This window comes from Megalobrama amblycephala, linkage group LG16 (genome assembly GCF_018812025.1).
Source record: "Megalobrama amblycephala isolate DHTTF-2021 linkage group LG16, ASM1881202v1, whole genome shotgun sequence".
Classification (NCBI taxonomy): domain Eukaryota; kingdom Metazoa; phylum Chordata; class Actinopteri; order Cypriniformes; family Xenocyprididae; genus Megalobrama; species Megalobrama amblycephala.
The window spans coordinates 21953131-21974400 of NC_063059.1; the positions used below are offsets into that span (position 1 = coordinate 21953131).

The following is a 21270-nucleotide window of genomic DNA, read 5'->3' on the forward strand; positions in this document are numbered from 1 at the left end:
TAGACTGTCAATGGAGGGACAGAAAGCTTTCAGATTTCATTAAATTATCTTTATTTGTGTTTTGAAGATGAACGAAAGTCTTAACAGGTTTGGAACGACATGTCATGATAAAAACCAAATAATGTTGTAACTCACAATATATACATGATATTTTAATGATTTCAAAATACTATCAAAAATTAAAAAAAAAAAACCGTCATAATCACAATTCATTTAGGCTACATGAAATATGCCCTTACTGTATTTTTTCTTAAAATATTTTTTTCTTTTCTTACTTTCGTGTACAGAAAGATGTATTTTTGAGGAGACTGCAACAACGACTAAAGCCAGGGACACACTTAACGACTGTAAGGCCGATTATAAATAAACTAATTAACTGATCTTGCCCAAACACGTCGAGTCAGAGCCAGTTGCGTTCAGTCTGTTTATAATATGTAAGTATTTAAATCCACTTCAGTCGAAGGAAACAGTTTTTAAGTGTGTTGATTTCAGTCTTAGAATGTTTCTTCTAGTCGTTCAGTGTGTCCCCAGCTTGAAGTAATTGTTAAAATGTAAGTTCTTTGAGAATTTGTGCACTGTTTATTATCTAAATTTAATAATGTACACTGCCAATCAAAGATATTGAGATTTGGAAGATGCTGCAAAATTAAATTTATTCCTTTGATGGAAAATTTTCGGCATCATTTTTCTAGTCTTCAGTGCCACTTGATCTTTGATCATTCTAATATGCTGAATTGATGTTCGGACATTTCTTTTTAAATGTGCTGCTTCATATTTTTGTGTTCTTGAGCATCAAATCATCATATTAGAATTATTTCTGAAGGATCATGTGACACTGAAGACTGGAGTAATGGTGCTGAAAATTTAACTTTAATCACAGGAATAACTTACTTTTAAAAATAGATTAAAATAGAAAACAGTTAATAGTAAAACTATTTTAGAATATTAAAGTAAAACTACTTCACAATATTATTATTTTACTGTATTTTTTCATCAAATGCTGCCTTGGTAAGTAGAAGAGACTGCTTTCAAAAGTAAAAATGCAACTTCTAACAATGTAATTCAACCTTTCAGCTGCCAGAGGAGGATGATGATGGCAGTGGTGACCGAGGTGACAGTGCAGCTCAGGATGAAGAAGAGGAGGAACATGTAAGTTAAACATGCTTTCCTCATACCTTTCTAACAAACAATAAACCTGACTACAATAACTACTATAATATATTTTTTTTTAGCTTCCAGTTTGCAAAAATCCAAAGTGAATATATAGAGACCATCCTCCTATCCTTGCCTCAGAAGAACCTGAGAAAGACCCTCTTCCTCTTCTCTCACAGCTCTCCATCATCTACCTCTACAACACTGTTGGAAAGAGTGTTATACACAGCTGAGGACACAGTAATGAGAGATCTCAAATTCTTCCTCAAAGTCCACATGTTCATTTTCTTGAACAAAAACTGTACATGCATTTTTGGGTGGGCCAAACTATTATTTGAAGAAATGCTAAAAATCTCTATATTGTTCTTTATACATATCTTACTCTTTATGAATGTCATCTTCTGGATTTTTTTTAGCTTTTGAGAAGCTCAAGGACTGTATATCTTTGGTAACTGTGATATTGTCTGGCAGTAAAGCAGTATTAAAGCACATTACCTCAGTATATTTGTAGCAGCTGCCTCATACAGGACACTTAGGAAATGGTTTAAAATATATTTTTTGCAAATAAAGTAATAAAATATCTGCTGAATCTTTTTCATATCTGTCATTTTTGTGCCAAATTATGGATAGTAGTAATCATAAGAGTATCTATAAATATAATTGATAAAATCATTATTTAACTATACCCATCTAATGATAAAACACTTTGTCAATTAAAAGAATAAAACATATTAATCACTGGTTACATTTATTTATTGATTGTATTGTTTGATCTACGAATGTGTTCAATTTATGAATTCATGTGTTAACACTTTACATGGTTAAAACATGGTTACATGGTAATATTCAAATGTATTGGCTTAGTAATTGTACAAAATAACAATGCTGAGGATTTCATGGATACAGAGTGTTTCTAGCCATTTTCTATCAGAATTTAATGAGGGTTTCTATTGGTTTCCACTGCATATTTTGATCTGCAAATGTATTAACCAAAGCAATACAATTCCCTATAACAATTAGAATTTATAAGGTTTTATAGCAGAGAATGAAGTGTTTATCAGTTCTGCATTGATTTCAAGGTTATGGACGGTGCACATTTACATTCCCCGGAGTAAAGGTGAGAAGCAGATTTTAAGATAAAGGTCGAGGTGGTATTTTGGTCTTTAGGACGTACCTGTCACGTTCCAGCAACGTACCACTAAAACGTCGCCACAACAAATATGGGAATCACAAAGTTACGTCGCTGGAACGTTATTCGGGACGTCGTTGCAACTAATATGAGCCGATCCGGTTACGTTTTCACAACGTGCCAGTTTGGTCGTTGAGACGTTACTGTCACGTTCCAGCGACATACCGCCACAACGTCGCTACGACGAATATGGGAATCACAAAGTTACGTCCCTAGAACGTTATTTGGAACGTCGCTGCGACTAATATGAGCCGATCCAGTTACGTTTTTACAACGTGCCAGTTTGGTCGTTGAGACGTACTCCTCACGTTACAGAGACGTACCACTATAACGTCGCCACGACGAATATGGGAATCACAAAGTTACGTCCCTAGAACGTTATTTGGTACGTCGCTACAACGAATATGGTCCGGTCCAGTTACGTCGTCACAACGTAACTGTGTTAGCTGGGATCCAGCCGCATATGGAAAGCCGTTTTAACATTTAAAAGTTAAGTTCGACTATCCGGAATTAACGTTGTAGATATCACCGACGTCTTTCTGACTAGTCGTAATTACATTTTGGATAGTTGGAATTGTCATTCGAGATATCTGTAACATAATTGTGACTAGTCGAAACGACAGATAGAGATATCTGTAATGCAGTTTTATATGGCAAGCCGTTTTAACATTTAACAGCTAGACTGGATATGCGTTGCGGATATCTGTATTTCAGTTTTGCCTCGTCGAAAAGAACATTTCGGATGTCCGCAACTACATTCTTCCTATCCGTAATTGTCATTTCAGATATCCACAAAGACATTCTTCCTAGGACAAATGACGTCACTTTTGCCATTCATTTGTATGGGGTTTATCATTACAGATATCTACAATTCAGTTGCAGATATCCACTATGTGAATTACGGATATCTGTAACTGAATTGTAGATATCTGTAATTCCAGTTTGAGATATCTACAATTTGATTCTGACTAGTCACAACTCCAGTTCAAGATATCTTTAATTCAACTCAATTCAAGATATCTACATGTTCCTTTTCAGATATCTCAAATTAAGTTTTGACTAGGCGAAATGACGTTGTAGATATCTGTAACCGGAGTTACGACTAGTCAAAATGGAGTTGTAGATATCTCAAACTGGAGTTAGGGATAGTCATAATTTAATTGTAGATATCTATTATCAAGTTATGGATATCTTGAAATGAATTTTGATTAGAGATATCTGAAATTTGAGATATCTGTAACTTTCGTTCCGCCTAGTCAAAATGTAATTGCAGATATCTCGAATTAGAGTTTTGACTAGGCGAAATGACGTTGCAGATATCTTTATGCAAATGAGGCTGGCACGTTTAGGCGGGAGCAGAGCGTGTTGTTGTTCTAATCGTTCAAATCGCGCCTGTTAACTCGTAATTAGCACTGATTGGCACCATGCCATAATCACTAGTCATAATGACGTTTGAGATATCTTTAACCTTCATTCTGCCTAGGCAAAACTGAATTACGGATATCTGCAACTGTCATTTAAGATGTGTGATGAGTTGAATGTCGTTTTCAATGACGTCATTGCAGATATCTGTAATTCAGTTTTGCCTAGTCAAAACTGCATTGCAGATATCTCTATCTGTCGTTTCGACTAGTCACAATTACGTTACGGATATCTCGAATGACAGTTCCGACTATCCAAAATGTAATTACGACTAGTCAGAAAGACGTCGGTGATATCTACAACGTTAATTCCGGATAGTCGAACTTAACTTTTAAATGTTAAAACGGATTGCCATAGTTTTGACTAGGCAAAACTGAATTACAGATATCTGCAATGAGGTCATTGAAAATGACATTCAACTCGTCACACATCTTAAATGACAATTGCAGATATCTGTAATTCAGTTTTGCCTAGGCAGAATGAAGGTTAAAGATATCTCAAACGTCATTATGACTAGTGATGGCATGGTGCCAATCAGTGCTAATTACGAGTTAACAGGTGCGATTTGAATGATTAGAACAACAACACGCTCTGCTCCCGCCTAAAAGTGCCGGCCTAATTTGCATAAAGATATCTGCAACGTCATTTCGCCTAGTCAAAACTCTAATTCGAGATATCTGCAATTACATTTTGACTAGGCGGAATGAAGTTACAGATATCTCAAATTTCAGATATCTCTAATCAAAATTCATTTCAAGATATCCATAACTTGATAATAGATATCTACAATTAAATTATGACTATCCCTAACTCCAGTTTGAGATATCTACAACGCCATTTTGACTAGTCATAATTCCGGTTACAGATATCTACAACGTCATTTCGCCTAGTCAAAACTTAATTTGAGATATCTGAAAAGGAACATGTAGATATCTTGAATTGAGTTGAATTAAAGATACCTTGAACTGGAGTTGTGACTAGTCAGAATCAAACTGTAGATATCTCAAACTGGAATTACAGATCTACAATTCAGTTACAGATATCCGTAATTCACATAGTGGATATCTGCAACTGAATTGTAGATATCTGTAATGATAAACCCCATACAAATGAATGGCAAAAGTGATGTCATTTGTCCTAGGAAGAATGTCTTTGTGGATATCTGAAATGACAATTATGGATAGGAAGAATGTAGTTGCGGATATCCGAAATGTTCTTCTTGACGAGGCAAAACTGAAATACAGATATCCGCAACACATATCCAGTCTAGCTGTTAAATGTTAAAACAGCTTGCCATAAAATGTGCATGTCTACACATACAAAAGAAACACGTAAAAAATTGCCGCGTTAACGCAAACAAACAGTGCGTGTTGACCATAGGTGTTGACACGGTCAAAAGTCACGCGTTTCGTTTAAAGACATTTGGCCCCGTTCGCGTTCCATAAGGTACCGATAGTGTAGGAAAACCGTGACGTTTTCTACTACGTAATTACGCGCATGCGTGAAACGGATCGTGCAGGTGGAACGGATCGTGTATTGACAACGTCCACTGAGAGGAAAAAATCAGCGAGCATGTTTTGAAATAAAGTTGTTTTCTAAATAAAGTTTGAGGAAGCTTGGTGGTGACGACATTGATCCGCGACCATGGTGTGCTGTAGTCCGTTTATAGCCTACTGTTAGCCTTTTATATCTGACGACTTACTTTATTTAGGCTTCAAAATCTATAAATGTTGTTAACTTGTAAAGATTATCTTGATAGACAAAACGTGTAAGTGTCATAACCCTTTGTTAAACACAGAGCTTATTTTCTGCGATTTTCCAAAAGTCTATGGGGAAAATGCATAGGCTTTCAACCGAGGGAACCCGTGCGCCGCTAACTTCCGGGTTGGCCTACAAAAACGCGTCATCCCTGGGGCACTCTATACTGCTGGCTACTGTTTCCGAACTGACAACCGATTGGTTATTTTGGTGACCGGACGCGGCCCCTTGACTAGTTTGGTAGGATTGACCTGGCGAACTTGCATACTGGTTGAAACTGTGCGTGTTTTACTGTGTTTTTAAAACAGTTTTTGTTTTTCCCCTTCAGCTTTGGGGCGGTCCGCTGTATATGACCAGCGTCTCTCATTGCTGTGGTGGGTCTTTAGCCTGAATGCAGTGCTCACAGTGTGGTGTGAGTGTACACATGTGACTGCTGGGTTTCTTCGATATTTTTTTTTTTCTTTTCTATTATCTCAAATAAAGATCATTGTTGAAATTGACACCACCTTGTCTTGTATCTGACTCGGCCTTAACTAACCTGTGAGCCTGTATTTTACCATGAAGGGCAATCCCTGGTAGTGATTCTAGCCCTTTTTCACTTCTCCCATTTACTCCAACTGCCACACAGAGCATTAAGTGCATTAAATATTTGAATACAAAAATAACTAAGATTCACATTTATTATATTTCAGGAAACCTAATTCAGTGGTATCTGTATGCATGTCAGATAATAGGGATATTTTGAGTGTTAATCTATAAATGGATCTTTAAGAGCATTGACTAACATTATTTAATTATATAATGCTTAATCATTAAGATCATGCATGTTCTTTCAAGTAGTTAGACATGTGAAAAAAAAAGGACATTTCTGTTTTATATATCCTTTTAAACAGATTTCTGCAGTACCTTCACTCACTTCCAGAGGTTCCTAGTTGAATACATGGATCTTAAAAGCGTTCTTGTAAATGCATCCTCTCTTTGCAGCATTACAACATATTGAAAATCATTCTCGTGTCAGTAGCTGTGTCCCAAATGACATACTATACACTATGCACATATACTATGCAACATGTACTCAACCATCTAGTGTATGAGATTTAAAAGGCAATTTGTCATCCAGTATTGGAGTCTGATATCCTTTCCCCTTTGGCTAAGCAAGGAAAGCTGTGATAGTTGAGTGCAAAAAATATTTAATCTGACACTAAAATATTGCCATAGTATGTAAGCAACTACAAATCAAGAACAAAAATACAGTAAGCTCACCAAAGTGTTTTCAGGTTGTTTGGGTTTAATAAAACAAAGACTAATTTGCCCAGGAAAAGATATAAACACTGAATAAAAACATTTAGTCAGCATTCAAACACATCTATCCAAGCTGCAGAACTGAAGCACGACACTTCATTCACAGTGAGATGAATACTCAGTCTCCACCAGATCACCTGAGGAAAATATTGATACCAAGAAATTAGCTTAATGCCAACTGATACTTTTGAATCACATAATAAAATCAAAGAAAAATGGCACATCAAATCTTACTTGTTTGGTAGTAATCATACACTTTAATCACAGCTGGCTTGAGATTCTTCACTGGAAGAATCTGTTTTAATTGTAACTGGTGATTGACTGCAATATTTTTTGGAACCTGCAGGAGGATAAACAGTGAATAAAAAATGTAAATGAATTACTGCATCTTATCATATGAATGTTGCTGTTCTCCCACCTCTTTCAAATACATGATGACATGATCATCTTTAGAATCGACCCGTTCCACAAGTGATTCGCTTGAAGTGCTTTTAGGTTTAAGCTGTGGGAAAAGTGATTTATTTTAGAAATAAATGTATGATTTGTTACATCCCTAACAGGAGAGCTATTCTCTGTAAGCTATCATGCTGTTCATCAAGACGTGAGCAGGACAATATCGGCCATAGCTGCACCATCTTACAGTAGATTCACAGCGACAGTACAGTAAATCTAATAATGAATCACTTCACATAGTCAAACGCACCATTGATGTATCAGCTGTGAATCCTGACAAGAGTTTAATATCCACAATGACCATGTTAGTTCTTGCCTGTGGACCATCATATCTGAAAACAAAAAATAAATATGAACTGACTGAACTAAAGCAATAACCAAAACCATGTCTTATAGCATAAAGTTATTGTTCTTACTTCACAGTGAAGTTTAACAATAGGTATTGTCCAGAGGTTTTCTTACAATCTCCCTCAATCTTAGCTTCAATACTCAATGTTTTAGCTCCAGTAGGAGTGGGAATGTTGTAGAACTGAGCCATCTGAGAGAATCAACACAAACAAAAATAAATTAATAAACCGTTTCAAAGCAGAATAACCATAAAATGCCAAGAGGAAAGTGAGTGTGAGTAAATGAAGCTGAACACACTACAGACCTGCACAGACACACAGGTCGAGCCCTTCACTTCAATGCTGTATTTGGCTGGAACGTTCTGCAGCTGCTTCTCCTGGTACAGTAACTTGTTGTCCTGATTGACCTCAAAGTGGTGAGAGTCTCCTGCTGACTGTACAGTCACTGTGCTGGAGCCATCAGAGCTGAACACTTTGGTGGCGTACAAAGACAGAGCCTGAAGAGCCACCACTGTGTCCTGGGAAATAAATGAGTTCAGTAATGTCACTTTTACTCATTCACACCAGCACATTCAACAATAGTGTGTTTTATTAGAGTAGTTTGAGTAACCTGTGTGGAGGAGAATCCTCCATAGGCATTCTGCTGCTTCACAAGCCAGCTGACAATCCTGTTAGCATAGCCCAGATCAGCTGAAGTGACTGAATCTGCAGTGAGAACAGCTAGCAGCACATATGAGCTGATCTCCACTGCCAGAGAATCAGAGTCATCAGCAGATGCAGACTGAGACCAGTGGAGAAGAGACCCTTAATGACAAAAGACACATGAGTAACTCAATGAGCATGACAAAAAACAATAGTACTGTCATAAATGATGACAGAAAGTCATCAGAAACAAACCTCTTACCGTCTGAAATAACAACATCCTCCAGTTTCTTGAAAAGCTGCTGTCGAGTGTCCGTGTCTCTAGCCAGACTGAAAGTGTAGGTGAGCAGAGCAGTGGTGTAAATGTTTTTGACATCCTCAATGACAGACCTCAAGCATGACAAACCTTTACTGACGACAGGATCCTGTGACAAAAACAGAGAAACAGACGCTGTGAGTGTCATTTTTCTATGAGTTTATATTGTGTTTCCTGTAGATGAACTTACAGTGACTGGAGTTTCCAGTTCAAGCAATGATGCAGTAATGTAGGCAGTCATGGTCACATTATCATTCACTCCACCCTGGAATATATGAGAAACAGAAATAAAGACAAATATTCAATTCATTCTCAGACTGGGGGTCGTAGTCACAAAACATCTTAAGGCTAAAAGTAGCTTCTAACTTGTCGATTTAGGAAAAACTAATTTTAAGTCCTAATTTTAGGACTCCTAAATTTTTGCTCTAAGAGTATTTCACAAATCATTTTAGTGATAAAATTAGCTCCTAAATCTGTGAAAAGTAAGGGGTAGTCAAGATGACTCCTAAGTCACTAAGACCAAATCACAAACAATCCTAAAATGGCTGTTTCCAGCAATCCGACTCATCAATTCCCCAAAAGACAGAGCCTTGGGTGCTGAGCCTCCTCCTCATAAATGCAATAAATATTATAGATTTTAATATGCGATTACATAACATAAAGTTTCATTTATGTACAGGAAAAATGCACTGAATGATGGAGAAAAAAACACTGCAGTCAAATTTAAAATAATGTCCCATCATCTATGCTAATAGCCTTGTGGGCAGCTAGGGTGACCCAAGTTCAAGTTTGTGGACCTTTCCTGATCTTGTCTCCCTCTTTCCTGCTACCACTTGGTCTCCTCACTGCCCTACCATAATAAAAAGGCAAAAATGGCGAAAATAAATCTTTAGTAAAAAAAAAAAAATAAATAAATAAGAAAAAAAAGAAAAAAAAAAAAAAAATATATATATATATATATATATATATATATATATATATATACCATTTGAACATGCTCCTCCTGAACTTTGTTTATAAAACATCTTTTGTTGCTTGAATTCTGCAATCTCTTGAGACACAGACTTGTAAGAGTCTGACAATAAGCTGAACATAATAATTGTTTAATTAGTGACACTTAACCTTAATTTTAAAACCTTTATTTGAATATGGCAACATGATACCTAGTTCTACAATATTTTTATGACTAAATCACTGACAGAGACCCCTCCTCTATCAGCCAATCACTGTGAGCATAGTTTGTAAGTGTGTTGACATCATGCATAGCAAAATAGGGCTAAAATCATGTAGTCTGAACCAGGCAGATGACTCTCTTCTCTCTATTCCTTAGCAAAAGTTGACTCTTACCTAAGAACTTTTACTGGTATTTAGGAGAACTCTTAATGGTAAGACAAAATGTTTTGTGAATACAGCCCCTGATGACTACTGGAAACAAACGAAATACCTTCATTCTGTTGTTGAACAGTCTTCCCTGTTGGAGAAAACAGCCGTCTGAATCCCGTCTGTTTATTAACCAGTTCTTTGCACTCTGAATAATTTGTGGATCAATAAATATGTATTTCTGTGCTCTGCCAAAAGACCTCAGGACAAAAGCAGTCAACCTGGTGGTGTGGTAATAAACACAATGTCATTAGCTGTAGCAGTACTTTAACTCCAGAAATTAACTGAATTAAAAAGAATGCAGAAAACAGGCAAACTATTAATTTTCTAATATTCTCTTATAGATATAATATCCAATATTTTGCACAATCTGGCTAGGTTTATTCTTGTATATTAACTTTTAATATTTTCTTTGATAAAAAAGTTTTACCAAGTATTCCCTTGTCCGTAACCAAATGTGCTGTATGCTCCACTGTTATGCCTGTAGTTCAGTTGTCTCTGGTATCCTGTTGAGTTTGACAATGATTAAGATATTCATTTGAGTTGACCAAATGTGTCTGAATAACTACTAAACGTCTCAGTATTTTCTTGGCATGATTTATGTTTCTCACCGCTCTTCAGGAAGCCGGTGGCTCTCTCTCGGATGGCTGAGGTGAGCTGCTCCGTGTTCTCCAGATACTGCAGAATGTAAATATTGGGAGAAAGAACAGCCATGTTTTGTTCCCCACAGCCGTACGGCATCTGTAATAATCTGTGAAGATTCTTCAGTGCCCGACCCAATATGTCTCCTATAAACCATACACAAGTTAAAATATATTTTATAATCCAAACCCAATCTCCTAATTTCTGCTTGTATTTGTAAATGTTACCAATGACTGAAACAGTGGATCTGGCTGATCCCTCTATCACATCTTTAGGAAGAGTCAGAGCCACTTCCTCTGAGAGACTGTCACCTATGAACCAGAGAGACAGAAACACACATCAGTGATCAGCTGAGTAACACTATGATGCTAAATATAGTCTGTGGACAAACCATTTGGACACAGTAACCAGCTGTGAGTCTCTGTCTTTTCAGTTCCTTCAGCCTGCAGCATAAAACAATCACATCAACTCATCATACTGATATAAGCAGCATTAGAATCATGGGTAAATGATGTCTAGAAGACTTTTGACGTGCGCTGACCTGTACAAGCAGACTTCGTGTGACCGTGTCAATGCGTCCTCTCTCTGGGACGCTCACAATCTCATTGTCACACACAGTCTGGGACGCCTCTGCCTCTGCACTGACTGTAATATTCAAGACTCCTACAACACAAGACATGTACGTGAAGATACAACAGACTCAAACACTGAGAAACAATGATTCAGACTGGAAAACTCACCAAGAACAGAAGGAGTGAGGATCCATTTAAAGGTTTTTCTTCCATTAGCACATAGACAGGATGAATACTGATCATCAGAGGAGGCTTTGAGAGTGTAGTCTGAGGAAGGAGCTGGAGTCACTTTAACCTGTCAATCAACCACACATGATTAGTGGCATATTTGATATGATTTGATCAGACTGAGTGTGAAATCTCACCATGATGCACTTGGACAGATAGTTGAAGACAGTGGCCTTCAGCTCAAAGATCTCCCCACGGATGATGGAGTAAGGCAGAGAGAGCTCCAGGAAGAAGGGCTGGAAAACTGTCAGCTGAGCAGGAGGAGCCAGACCCAGACCTTCAGAGGACAGACAGAAGGCCTCCGTCTCCCAAGAGGTGATGGTGTCAGGAACCGTGACAGGAACCTGAACTGATCCAGAGTCCCTGTCGTGCAACACAGTACAGTAAAATGTAGTTGAAAGCATCTTAGTAATGTTCAGTTTCATCTTTCAAACTCTGTTTGGCATCCTTGAATGAGCGGTCCTAATGCCATTTACGTACCCCACTTCACTGAGTTGCCAGATCCATGTTTCTGGGAAAAAGGTACGGACTGTTTCCACAGGAGATGAAAGCCCTCTTTCTGCATACTTTATCATGTCCCTCCCTTCATCTGAATTTGTGCAAATAAACAGTGCTCTCAGCAGGTGAAAATGATTTCTACTGAATTCACCCATCAGTATATTTATGCATTTACTTGGCCAAAACGCTTTTGTTTGTTTATGCATCTGAATCAATTTTAGATGTCAACTGTTAACTTACAACAACAGAACAAGGTTGATTTCCAGTCACATGATTTCACATTCCATTTAAGGCTGGAATACTCTACACACGTTGCCAAAATTCAGTTGCAGACTGCAGATTTGAGTTGACAGATTTCACAGAAACCCTTTTAGCAAATAATGGGCACATTATATTTCATTATATTTCATTATAGCTTCATTCCATTCAGTTGTATGCTATCAAACACATTGTCAATTGTCATGCGTTTCCTAGTCCACAAGGTGCATGTTTATGTGAGTTTGTTGTGTTTGGAACAACTCAAAAGTCTGGTTGTGTGTGTGATCCTCAGTTGTTTAGTGTATGATTCCCAGTATTTCTCTGTACCCATTTACAAAGTCGCCAAGTGCATGATGCTTAGTGTTTTAAAATCTTTTCAGAATTGAAAAGTTGTGTAGTGTATTCCAGCCTTTAAACACTTTCTGCAATTGTATGTAACAAAAACAAACAAAAAACATGCATCATATTACTCATTTAATAAAAAACATACTTGAATAGCCTCTGTGATAAGTAACTCCTCGGTATTTCAGACAAAGGGGTTGTCTCACAATCAAATTTGTTGCCATCTTCAATCCCACATTCTGTCAGACACATAAAATGTAATATGAGGCTTGAATGTTTAAAATAAAAAAAATAAAAAAAATCCATATTCCTTGGGTATGGTATACTACTACAAAAATCTTGATCTTTGTTTTAATTATTTTCATTATGTACTCCTTCATCCTCTTTATAAATAACTTAACCATTTTACAAGCAGTTTGTTACCTTCAAGCTGTCATAAACATGGTCTAGTGACACAGCTCGGCGAGGTCTAAATTCTAGGCACTCTGGTGTATCCACAGCGTTATAAGGATAACCTGATAATGATTGTACTGGCAGCAGTTTAAAGACCTATGAAGGTAACATTTATATTCAGATTAAAAACAATCTACAGACTTGTTGGTAAAATGTTATTGTCTCAGTGTATTGTGGATGGATTTTAAAGTTAGTTTTTCATTTGATGAGCTATACATCTATACCTTGTCAGTATCCAGGCGTTCTCCTGACTTCAGGATCAGGACGCTCTGATCTACAGCACTGAGGCCGCACAGTGAACCAGGCTGAGCTGAGAGCTGGAGAGTGTTTTTCTCACCAGGAACTGCTTTAGCAGGAGAAAACTGCAGAGACACCTGTGACATACAGTCAATAGGGTTTATTTTAGAATTGAGTCAGTAATACAGTTTAAAGAGGCTCATTTCTAAAGCTAAAATACATACCTTGTTTTTGAAACACTTTTCAGTGTTGAAATTTTTGCTACCAACAACAACATTTTCACTGGGCAGAACACAGTACACCAGAATCTGCACTACTGGAGCCAGATCTGCACTAATAGACAGTTTGAATGACATTGTGTCACTTGCTACTCCATTAGAAGATTTCACTTCAACCTTCTCATATCCATGATGAACGATCACTCCTCTGGACAAGACCTGAAACAGACAGATGACAAACATCGATAACCCAGCTGACAGAATTTTGTTATAAGAACATTCTCCAAATATTCAGTGTTGGTTCTGGGAACGTAAAAAAATGTCTCGTTTTCTTGATGTTAGAGGAACGTGTTTTAAAAGGTATGATTCTTCTTAAATGTTCTTTCAACTTAATTTTGATTAAAAATTCAACATTCTTGGAACGTTGATTTGTAACATTCCAAGAACATACAAATGTCCAGTTTCCTTAATGTTAATAGAATGTTATTTAAAGGTTAGTATGATGTTCCTGAAACATTCTTTCAATCATTCAAACACCTGCTGTGAACAAGAACTGAAAGAAAGAGAAATAAGAACACAAACTGTTCTCACCACATAGACAATGTCCGTTTTGAAGTCTTCAATTGTCTCTCCAACAAAATAATACTTGATGGTGGCTGTAAACTCAGAGTCACACTTTAATGGTTGCTCAGTATTCTCTATAATCAATTCACTTAGTGTTGGGGTGTATGGAGTGGCAGGCTGGAGGAGGTGAACCCTTTTTTCTTCAGTAGAGATGTAAGCTATTTTAAAGTGTTCAATCTGATACTCTGGATATGCACTAGCCTGTTTAACAAAGAATGTACAGTTATTTTTCATGTAACAAAGATATTAAATTATCAAACACTGGATGGATGAGCACTGAATATCATACCATTAAGTTAATATCACTTTTAGAAAGATTAGATGTATTAAGAGAGAAACTGGCTAGTCCATCACTGTCTGTAGTGAGATTTAGGAGCCGTTTTGAAGTCCACCTTTTACCCTCCAAAAGATAAACTTCTGTGTTCTGAAGAGGTGCTCCATTGAAATGTGCAAGTTTGATCTGTTCAATGGAAAAAAGACAGAAAATCAGACTAAATTTTAATATTTAAAGGGATAGTTCACCCAAAAATGAAAACTCTGTCATCATTTACTCACCCTCAGGTTGTTCAAAACCTGTATGAATTTCTTTGTTCTGTTGAACACAAAAGAAGATATTTTGAAGAATGTGGGTAACTGAACAGTTCTGAGGCACCATTGACTGCCATAGTATTTTTCCTACTATGGAAGTGAATGGTGCCCCAAAGAGGCCTGGTTACAAACTTTCTTTAAAATATCTTCCTTATTGTTTAGCAGAACAAAGAAATGTATACAGGTTTGGAACAACTTAAGGGTGAGTAAATGATGACAGACTATCCCTTTAATAAAAGTTAACATAGACAGCATTCAAACATACCTGTCCTTTTATAATTGACCCATGTTCATAAAATTCAGGTAGCTCAGTAAACGTTGCTTTACCACTTTCATATGTCAGAGATATTGTTTCAGACTTCTCCACTGTGTTTTCTGGAAATACAAACAAATTAATAACATGGTAATACTTTACAATATGAGTGCACTAATTTGCATTAATTCATGCTTAAAGGGTTAGTTCACCCAAAAATTAAAATTCTTTCATTAATTACTCACCCTCATGTCATTCCACATCGTAAGACCTTCGTTCATCTTCGGAACACAAATTAAGATATTTTTAATTAAATCCAAGAGGTATCTGACTCGTCTATAGACAACAATATAATCACCACTTTCAAGGTCCAGAAAGGTACTAAAGACAGTCTGCAGTGGTTCAACCTTAATTTTATGAAGTGACGAGAATACTTTTTGTGTGCAAAAACAAAACAAAAATAACAATTTAATTCAACAATGTCTTCTCTAAGCTGGCAATCGAACGTAAACACGGAAGCCTTTACTGTGCTTACTGCGTTAACTGTGCAAGGATAATGACAGGGAAGAGAAGAGATTGTCAAATAAAGTCATTATTTTTGTTTTGTTTTTGCGCACAGAAAGTATTCTCGTCGCTTCATAAAATTAAGGTTGAACCACTGTAGTCACGTTGACTGTTTTAACGATGTCTTTAGTACCTTTTGGACCTTGAAAGTGGTGGTTATATTGCTGTCTAGAGGAGTCATATACTTCTCGGATTTCATCAAAAATATCTTAATTTGTGTTCCGAAGATGATATAAGGTCTTACGGGTGTGGAACGACATGACGGAGAGTAATTGATGACAGAAATTTCATTTTTGGGTGAACTAACCCTTTAACTAATACACAAATAATCCTGAGTTAATGTATGACTCATGAAGAACTAAGTCATTCATTAATGACTGCTGCATCAGCAACTAATAAAAAGTCTAATACTAGATATTGATAGGGAATGAATCCATGAAGAGACATTTCATTAATAGCAATTCACATATGACTTAATCTATTAATCAAATAGGCTCTTTATTAGCTTATGATGCAGCAATAATTAATGAATGAGTTTACATTAGTTTAGTTCTTCATACATTACCTTAAGATTATCTGTCCATTAGTTAATGCATATTAGCACACTCATAAGTGTTACCAATATTTTAAAGGATTAGCAAGTGGTTGTCCATGTTCTGCTTAGATCTCTCACCTGTTCCTTCTTCTGTTACTCTCCCTTTTACAGTAAGAGATTCTTTCAGAAATCTCTCATTTTTAGAGTTAAAAAAGACTGATGTGTCCAAGGTAAAGTTGGCACAGCCCATCTCACTTATCTGCTTGTAGAACACAAACACAACCATTAAAAAGTGTATCTGATGAAAATGTGTTCACAAACGTACAGTAACACAATATAACACAGCCTCATACCTCAGTGGTTTCAACCAAACATGGTGAAATCAGGTCAGGTCGAGAAATATATTTCAAATGTTCCCGGCATACTTCCACCCATGCTTTACCAGCCACTGGTTGCCCAAATGTGTATCTATGAAGAACATACTGTGAGTTATACTTTTGAAATAGTGCAATATTATAGGATATTATAATAAAATACTAACATATGCAATAAAATAAAATAAACCTTCACTTACTTCCCACAAAGCACTATATTCACCTTGCTATCACTAAAACTTATTTTTTTTGGAGCTTTCATGGTAGCTTCAAACTTAGGTAAAACTAGAAATCAAATACAGGGAATCGATTAAAAAAGATTTTTGAAATGAGAATTAATGCTGCAATCACTCTCAAAAATGTTCTGTGATATTGTAACTTACCATACTTCTTCACCTCAAAATTATGTGTGATCGCCCTTTCACCAATATAAGCCTTCAGCTTGTACACGCCTTCACGAGCCTCTGGGTTCAACTCATGAGAGAGTTGCAATATCCACCTTGTTGAGGAAATATTTGTCCACTGACCAATCCTGTTATAATGACTGTCCTGTTTGATCCCAAAGAACACACAGTGCAGACAGTTTAGTTACAGTCAACTACATACATACTGAACATTATGTTAAGTCACCATGAAATCAAAATTGACATTTCTTATTTTTTTATGGAATATTACCATATTTATTCTAAATGATTTATCCATACTAGGGCTGTCAATTGATTAAAATTTTTAATCTAATTAATTACATACTCTGTGATTAATTAATCTAAATTAATCGCATACGTAATTTTTGCTGTGAAAGTATTAAATATTTCAATTCAAATGAATCAATGCAGGGTTTTTCCAGGGTCAACAATGGTCTTTGGTGGTGACAGACATGGTTATCCACACAAACAGTAAAAAGTGCCCTACTACCCACGTGATCTGCAAGCCTGATACTGACAATAAAATACCCGTCACTCTCACTGTAATTCTTTCTTGCCCTCTTTGCAAAAAAAAGAAAAAGAAAAAAAAAAGTGATTTTATAGCTTTGTAAGAAAAGATGCTTTTTTGCTAAACCTGAAAAGTATTAAAAAGTAGCATTTAGAAGTTATATTAACTAATAATATAATTTTCTACCATATACAATTGAATGCACCTAGCTAACAACAACTTGCTTTGTTCTGGTTTCACCTCACTCCAGTCTAAACTAACTGATTTTATAGGTAGGCCTAATTTACTACACATTGACATTTAAATAACTTGAAAATATTGTGGATTATTAAGGCTAATTTTACTAACCATTCTTGCTAAATGGGGTAAGCAAATGTTCTCATTTCAGAGTTGTTCAAGTAAATGATTCATTATAGACCGTGTGGACAGATCAGTTGTTGTCATGATTCATTAAAATGAATCTGTTCAAATGAGTCTTTAGGTCGCGAATTGGACATTAGCGGACGTTGACGCGTTGTGTGCGAATCGTGACTGTTATAAGGACATCGCAAAAGATTTCTCAACACAGAAAACACTTCACCACTGGATAGGATTTTCTTTTTGTTTACTGAAAGTGTGGTTTATGTCAGCTGCACGTGCGCCCTGTCAGAGAAGATGAGGTGACGTTCTTTTGAGCACTATTCACACCCAGCGGTTATTCAGGAAAAACATTCTCCGAATGCGCCTCGTGAAATATGGATTCGGTCTTACGAACTTTTAGCATTGTGTCAGTTGATTTAGATCATTATGTGTGAGGTAGAGAGAGTGCAAAGACGGTGCTTACTTTGAAGACAGAGAGAGCTTGCGCGCACGAGAACGGCTCCAGGTTCAAAGGTCAATACGGAATGGATTAATCTGCGTTATTTTTTTTTAACGCGTTATTTTTTCTCAGATTAATTAATCGAAATTAACGCGTTATTTTGACAGCCCTAATCCATACACATCTTTTTTTTATATACATTTATGTGCCTTTGTAATATTTAATCAAAACAACTTCTGCTTCCTACTGCAACTGTCAAGACTCAGGTTTGTTCTCTCCTTCTCTTCGCTCTAGCCTTAATTTAGTCATTCTTTCCAGCCCACAGCTGATTGCGATTTGTATGTTTTGTACTTTTGTGCTCATTTCTCAGTCATGTCTGTCAATCAAGTTCATTAGTCTAGTTTTTTGTTTTGCTCACATCTTCTCTCCTCTGCCCAGTTAGTGCTGTGTTTTTTTTCAGCAGAACACACCAATCTCGGACTGCTTATCCCAGTGTTGACTCTAATCTTGTCTCTGGTTCTGGTTTGTGGATTATCCTCTGGCATCACTGTTAACCTCTAAGGTTAATTTTGTCCATCCCTGGTTATGACCATCATGCCTGTCTGACTTTCCTCTCTCCCTTGCTGTCTGTATTTGGTTGCTGTACAGTTGGCTTGGAGCCAGGTGGCTCGACCCAGTATTGTTCTTTAAGAATCTGTCTGCTTTTGGGTCCTTACTTCCAGAAAACCTTACAGCAAAAACATCTCTTTTCTTTACTGCCGTGAGGGCAGGACAACAAGTGAACCATGAGATCACAGCAATAGCAAAATGGACCAATCAATTCCCAGTGGACAAAATCAAGTCCCGCCCTACATGTTTTCTTGTTCGAGAAGGTGTTTCAATGGATATACCACACAATAGGGGAGAAAAAACTATCGCAACTTACATTTCATGCCGACTTTAAGCAATCAGTAATCATAGATTTAAATACAACAGAAATTTTAAAAGCAAATGTTGCATATGTCATGCAAAAGATGGGTTGTGCTTACCTCCAGCACGACTGCACTGTACTAAAAACAATAGAATAAATATTAATAATGTAACAGAATGCAATACAAAAATTCATGCAATCTATTGTACAAGTAATATATTTATTGTTCAAAGCAGAGGTGTAAAAACTGTGTCCTGCAGAGTTTAGCTCCAACTTGCCTCAACACTCCTACCTGGAAGTTTCTAGTATGCCTAAGATCTTGATTATAGCTGGTTCAGGTGTGTTTAATTGGGGTTGGAGTTAAACTCTGCAGAAGAGTGGCCCTCCAGGAGCAAGACTGGGCACATGGTTTAAAGTATTTGGAGTATGGTGCACATAAAATAATTACACAAAAAATTGTTGCTTTTGTTTAGGATACAAACCTTCTGATCAAAGGGTATGAATTTTTTATCCAGGGTGACAACTCTGAAATTCACTGTGAAATGAGAAATGTGAGATAACATGAGATTATAAAACTTTCCACTTGTCATTTCTGAGCTACAGTGTAACATTAGAGGCTCTGAGAAATGCCAAACTGTTTGTCTGTTGTGTCCTGGACATTACTAATGTTCTTTCATTAATGACATCCCCTAAAACCACTATGTCAGTAACAGTGTGAAACAAATTAAACCGTAGTATTTATTCACGGACATTTAAATCTCAAACATACATAACTCACCTGTTTGTCCTGGAATATAGATGGGTTTATCAGTCTGGATAAAAGTCAAAGGGTAGTAACGCTTGAACAAGACGTTTCTCTCTTCGGTCATTTTGAAGTTTTTCCCCCGAAGTTCTACCTTCATTTTCTGCACTGATTCTGCTTCTACCTGAGGTGTCTGTTGGGAGACAAGTTATATCAAACCTTAAGCAAGAAAGTTCAATTATGCATGAATGCACATTTCTTGATGACGAACCGTGAAGTTAAAGCAGCGATGAAACTCTTCCTCAGCTTTCTCCTGCAGCAGTAAAGTGCTCTGGTCACCATGAACAAGATAAATGTCCATGACAAGGCTTTCATTGGGCTTGAGAAGACTTGCACAGAGTTTGGCCTCAGATCCCGACTCGATCACTGCAGGAAACGTCACCATGAAATATCTGTCGAGAAATATCAAAGCTCTGCAACTTTTGTTTTTCAAGGGCAAAACATCTTATTCAACCAGTATACGTGTGGCTCAATCCATTCACTATATTCTCAATGATCGATTACCATTCAAAGTTACTTACGGCCCTGAGGTTTGTCCATGGACAGAGAGGAAGAGGGAAGAAACTAAAAGGAGCCCTTTCCAATCACAAAGCTCATTGAATGCCATGATGAAGCTGATGCAGAACACTCTATGAACACAACTTTGACTGTGTCTTTATTTAAAGGGCAATTGCCTCAAACAAGCTATTGAGAAATTATTTGTGTTAAAATTAATGATTAATAAGTTTTTGATAAACATTAGTTAAATTTGTTGGTGCTTTGAGATATTGTGCCAAGGTCCTAAATAAGACATTGCATAACTCCTCCTCCTGATATCATTCACAGTACAAATTGTTTAAATTCTGTAAGATAGAAAATAAGTAGTAAATAGCCTACTAGTTGTCATCCACAATAACTTTTCATTGATTCAGATGCTAATCTGATACCTACATGTTTGTTTATACTGTGAAATATAAACAATATAAAATGCATAGCTTATAAGTATAGAAAGATTAGATTGCATCTGTATTTAGTTTTTAATGATATTGTTTCATCATCGTGCTCATGTAATCAGTGAAAAACCATGGTCACTGACCTGTTGGCACTGTTTACATAGTAGCTAACTTACACCCACTTTTATGTGTGAGAGAGGCTACTGGTCATTCTGTATTATAAATCAAACAGTGTTTCTTAACTGTTTACAAATTGCGCTGACAATGTCAGGAAAAGTTTACTCACAATCCTTAATTTGCATTTTAAGCAATTTTCAGAAAAACAATTTTACAGCTTAAAGGGATAGTTCACCCAAAAATGGAAATTATCTCATCATTTACTCACTCTTAGGCCATCCCCGATGAATATGATTTTCTATCTTCAGATAAACAAAAACATCCAGTCATTCTCTGTGAGTCTATATAATGCAATGGAATAAACACTGCTCAGCTGGTCCCAGTAGGACTTTTCATACTTGAAATAGTTAACCCAGGGTCATTCTAAATC

General features: G+C 36.6%; 1 protein-coding gene across 1 annotated transcript; it reads right to left on the minus strand.

Annotated features, from left to right (window-relative positions):
- Nucleotides 1-6789: 6789 nt before the first annotated feature.
- Nucleotides 6790-20468, minus strand: LOC125249332 (alpha-2-macroglobulin-like). The gene is made up of 34 exons (XM_048161603.1): nt 20313-20468; nt 20003-20183; nt 19768-19924; nt 19472-19524; nt 19108-19128; nt 16731-16896; nt 16548-16632; nt 16327-16441; nt 16112-16232; nt 14887-14996; nt 14323-14493; nt 14001-14234; nt 13416-13628; nt 13179-13328; nt 12925-13050; nt 12650-12740; nt 11884-11992; nt 11541-11766; nt 11344-11470; nt 11145-11266; nt 10995-11046; nt 10831-10914; nt 10573-10749; nt 10392-10467; nt 10026-10182; nt 8772-8846; nt 8528-8690; nt 8234-8427; nt 7929-8141; nt 7693-7814; nt 7527-7608; nt 7242-7325; nt 7058-7163; nt 6790-6960 (listed from the first exon to the last, which is right to left on the minus strand). Exons 1-34 carry the CDS (start codon nt 20396-20398, stop codon nt 6920-6922), a joined length of 4290 nt encoding a protein of 1429 aa, XP_048017560.1. The 5' UTR covers nt 20399-20468; the 3' UTR covers nt 6790-6919.
- Nucleotides 20469-21270: the final 802 nt, after the last annotated feature.

Excerpts from the sequence above, each read along its gene's own strand:
- LOC125249332 (XM_048161603.1), bottom strand. The coding sequence starts at position 20,398 with ATGGCATTCAATGAGCTTTGTGATTGGAAAGGGCTCCTTTTAGTTTCT. Across the intron at positions 13,629-14,000 it reads AAACGGACATTGTCTATGTG|GTCTTGTCCAGAGGAGTGAT; the intron begins GTGAGAACAGTT and ends TGTCTGTTTCAG. Across the intron at positions 11,993-12,649 it reads TTATCACAGAGGCTATTCAA|ATGAAGGGAGGGACATGATA; the intron begins GTATGTTTTTTA and ends GCACAAATTCAG.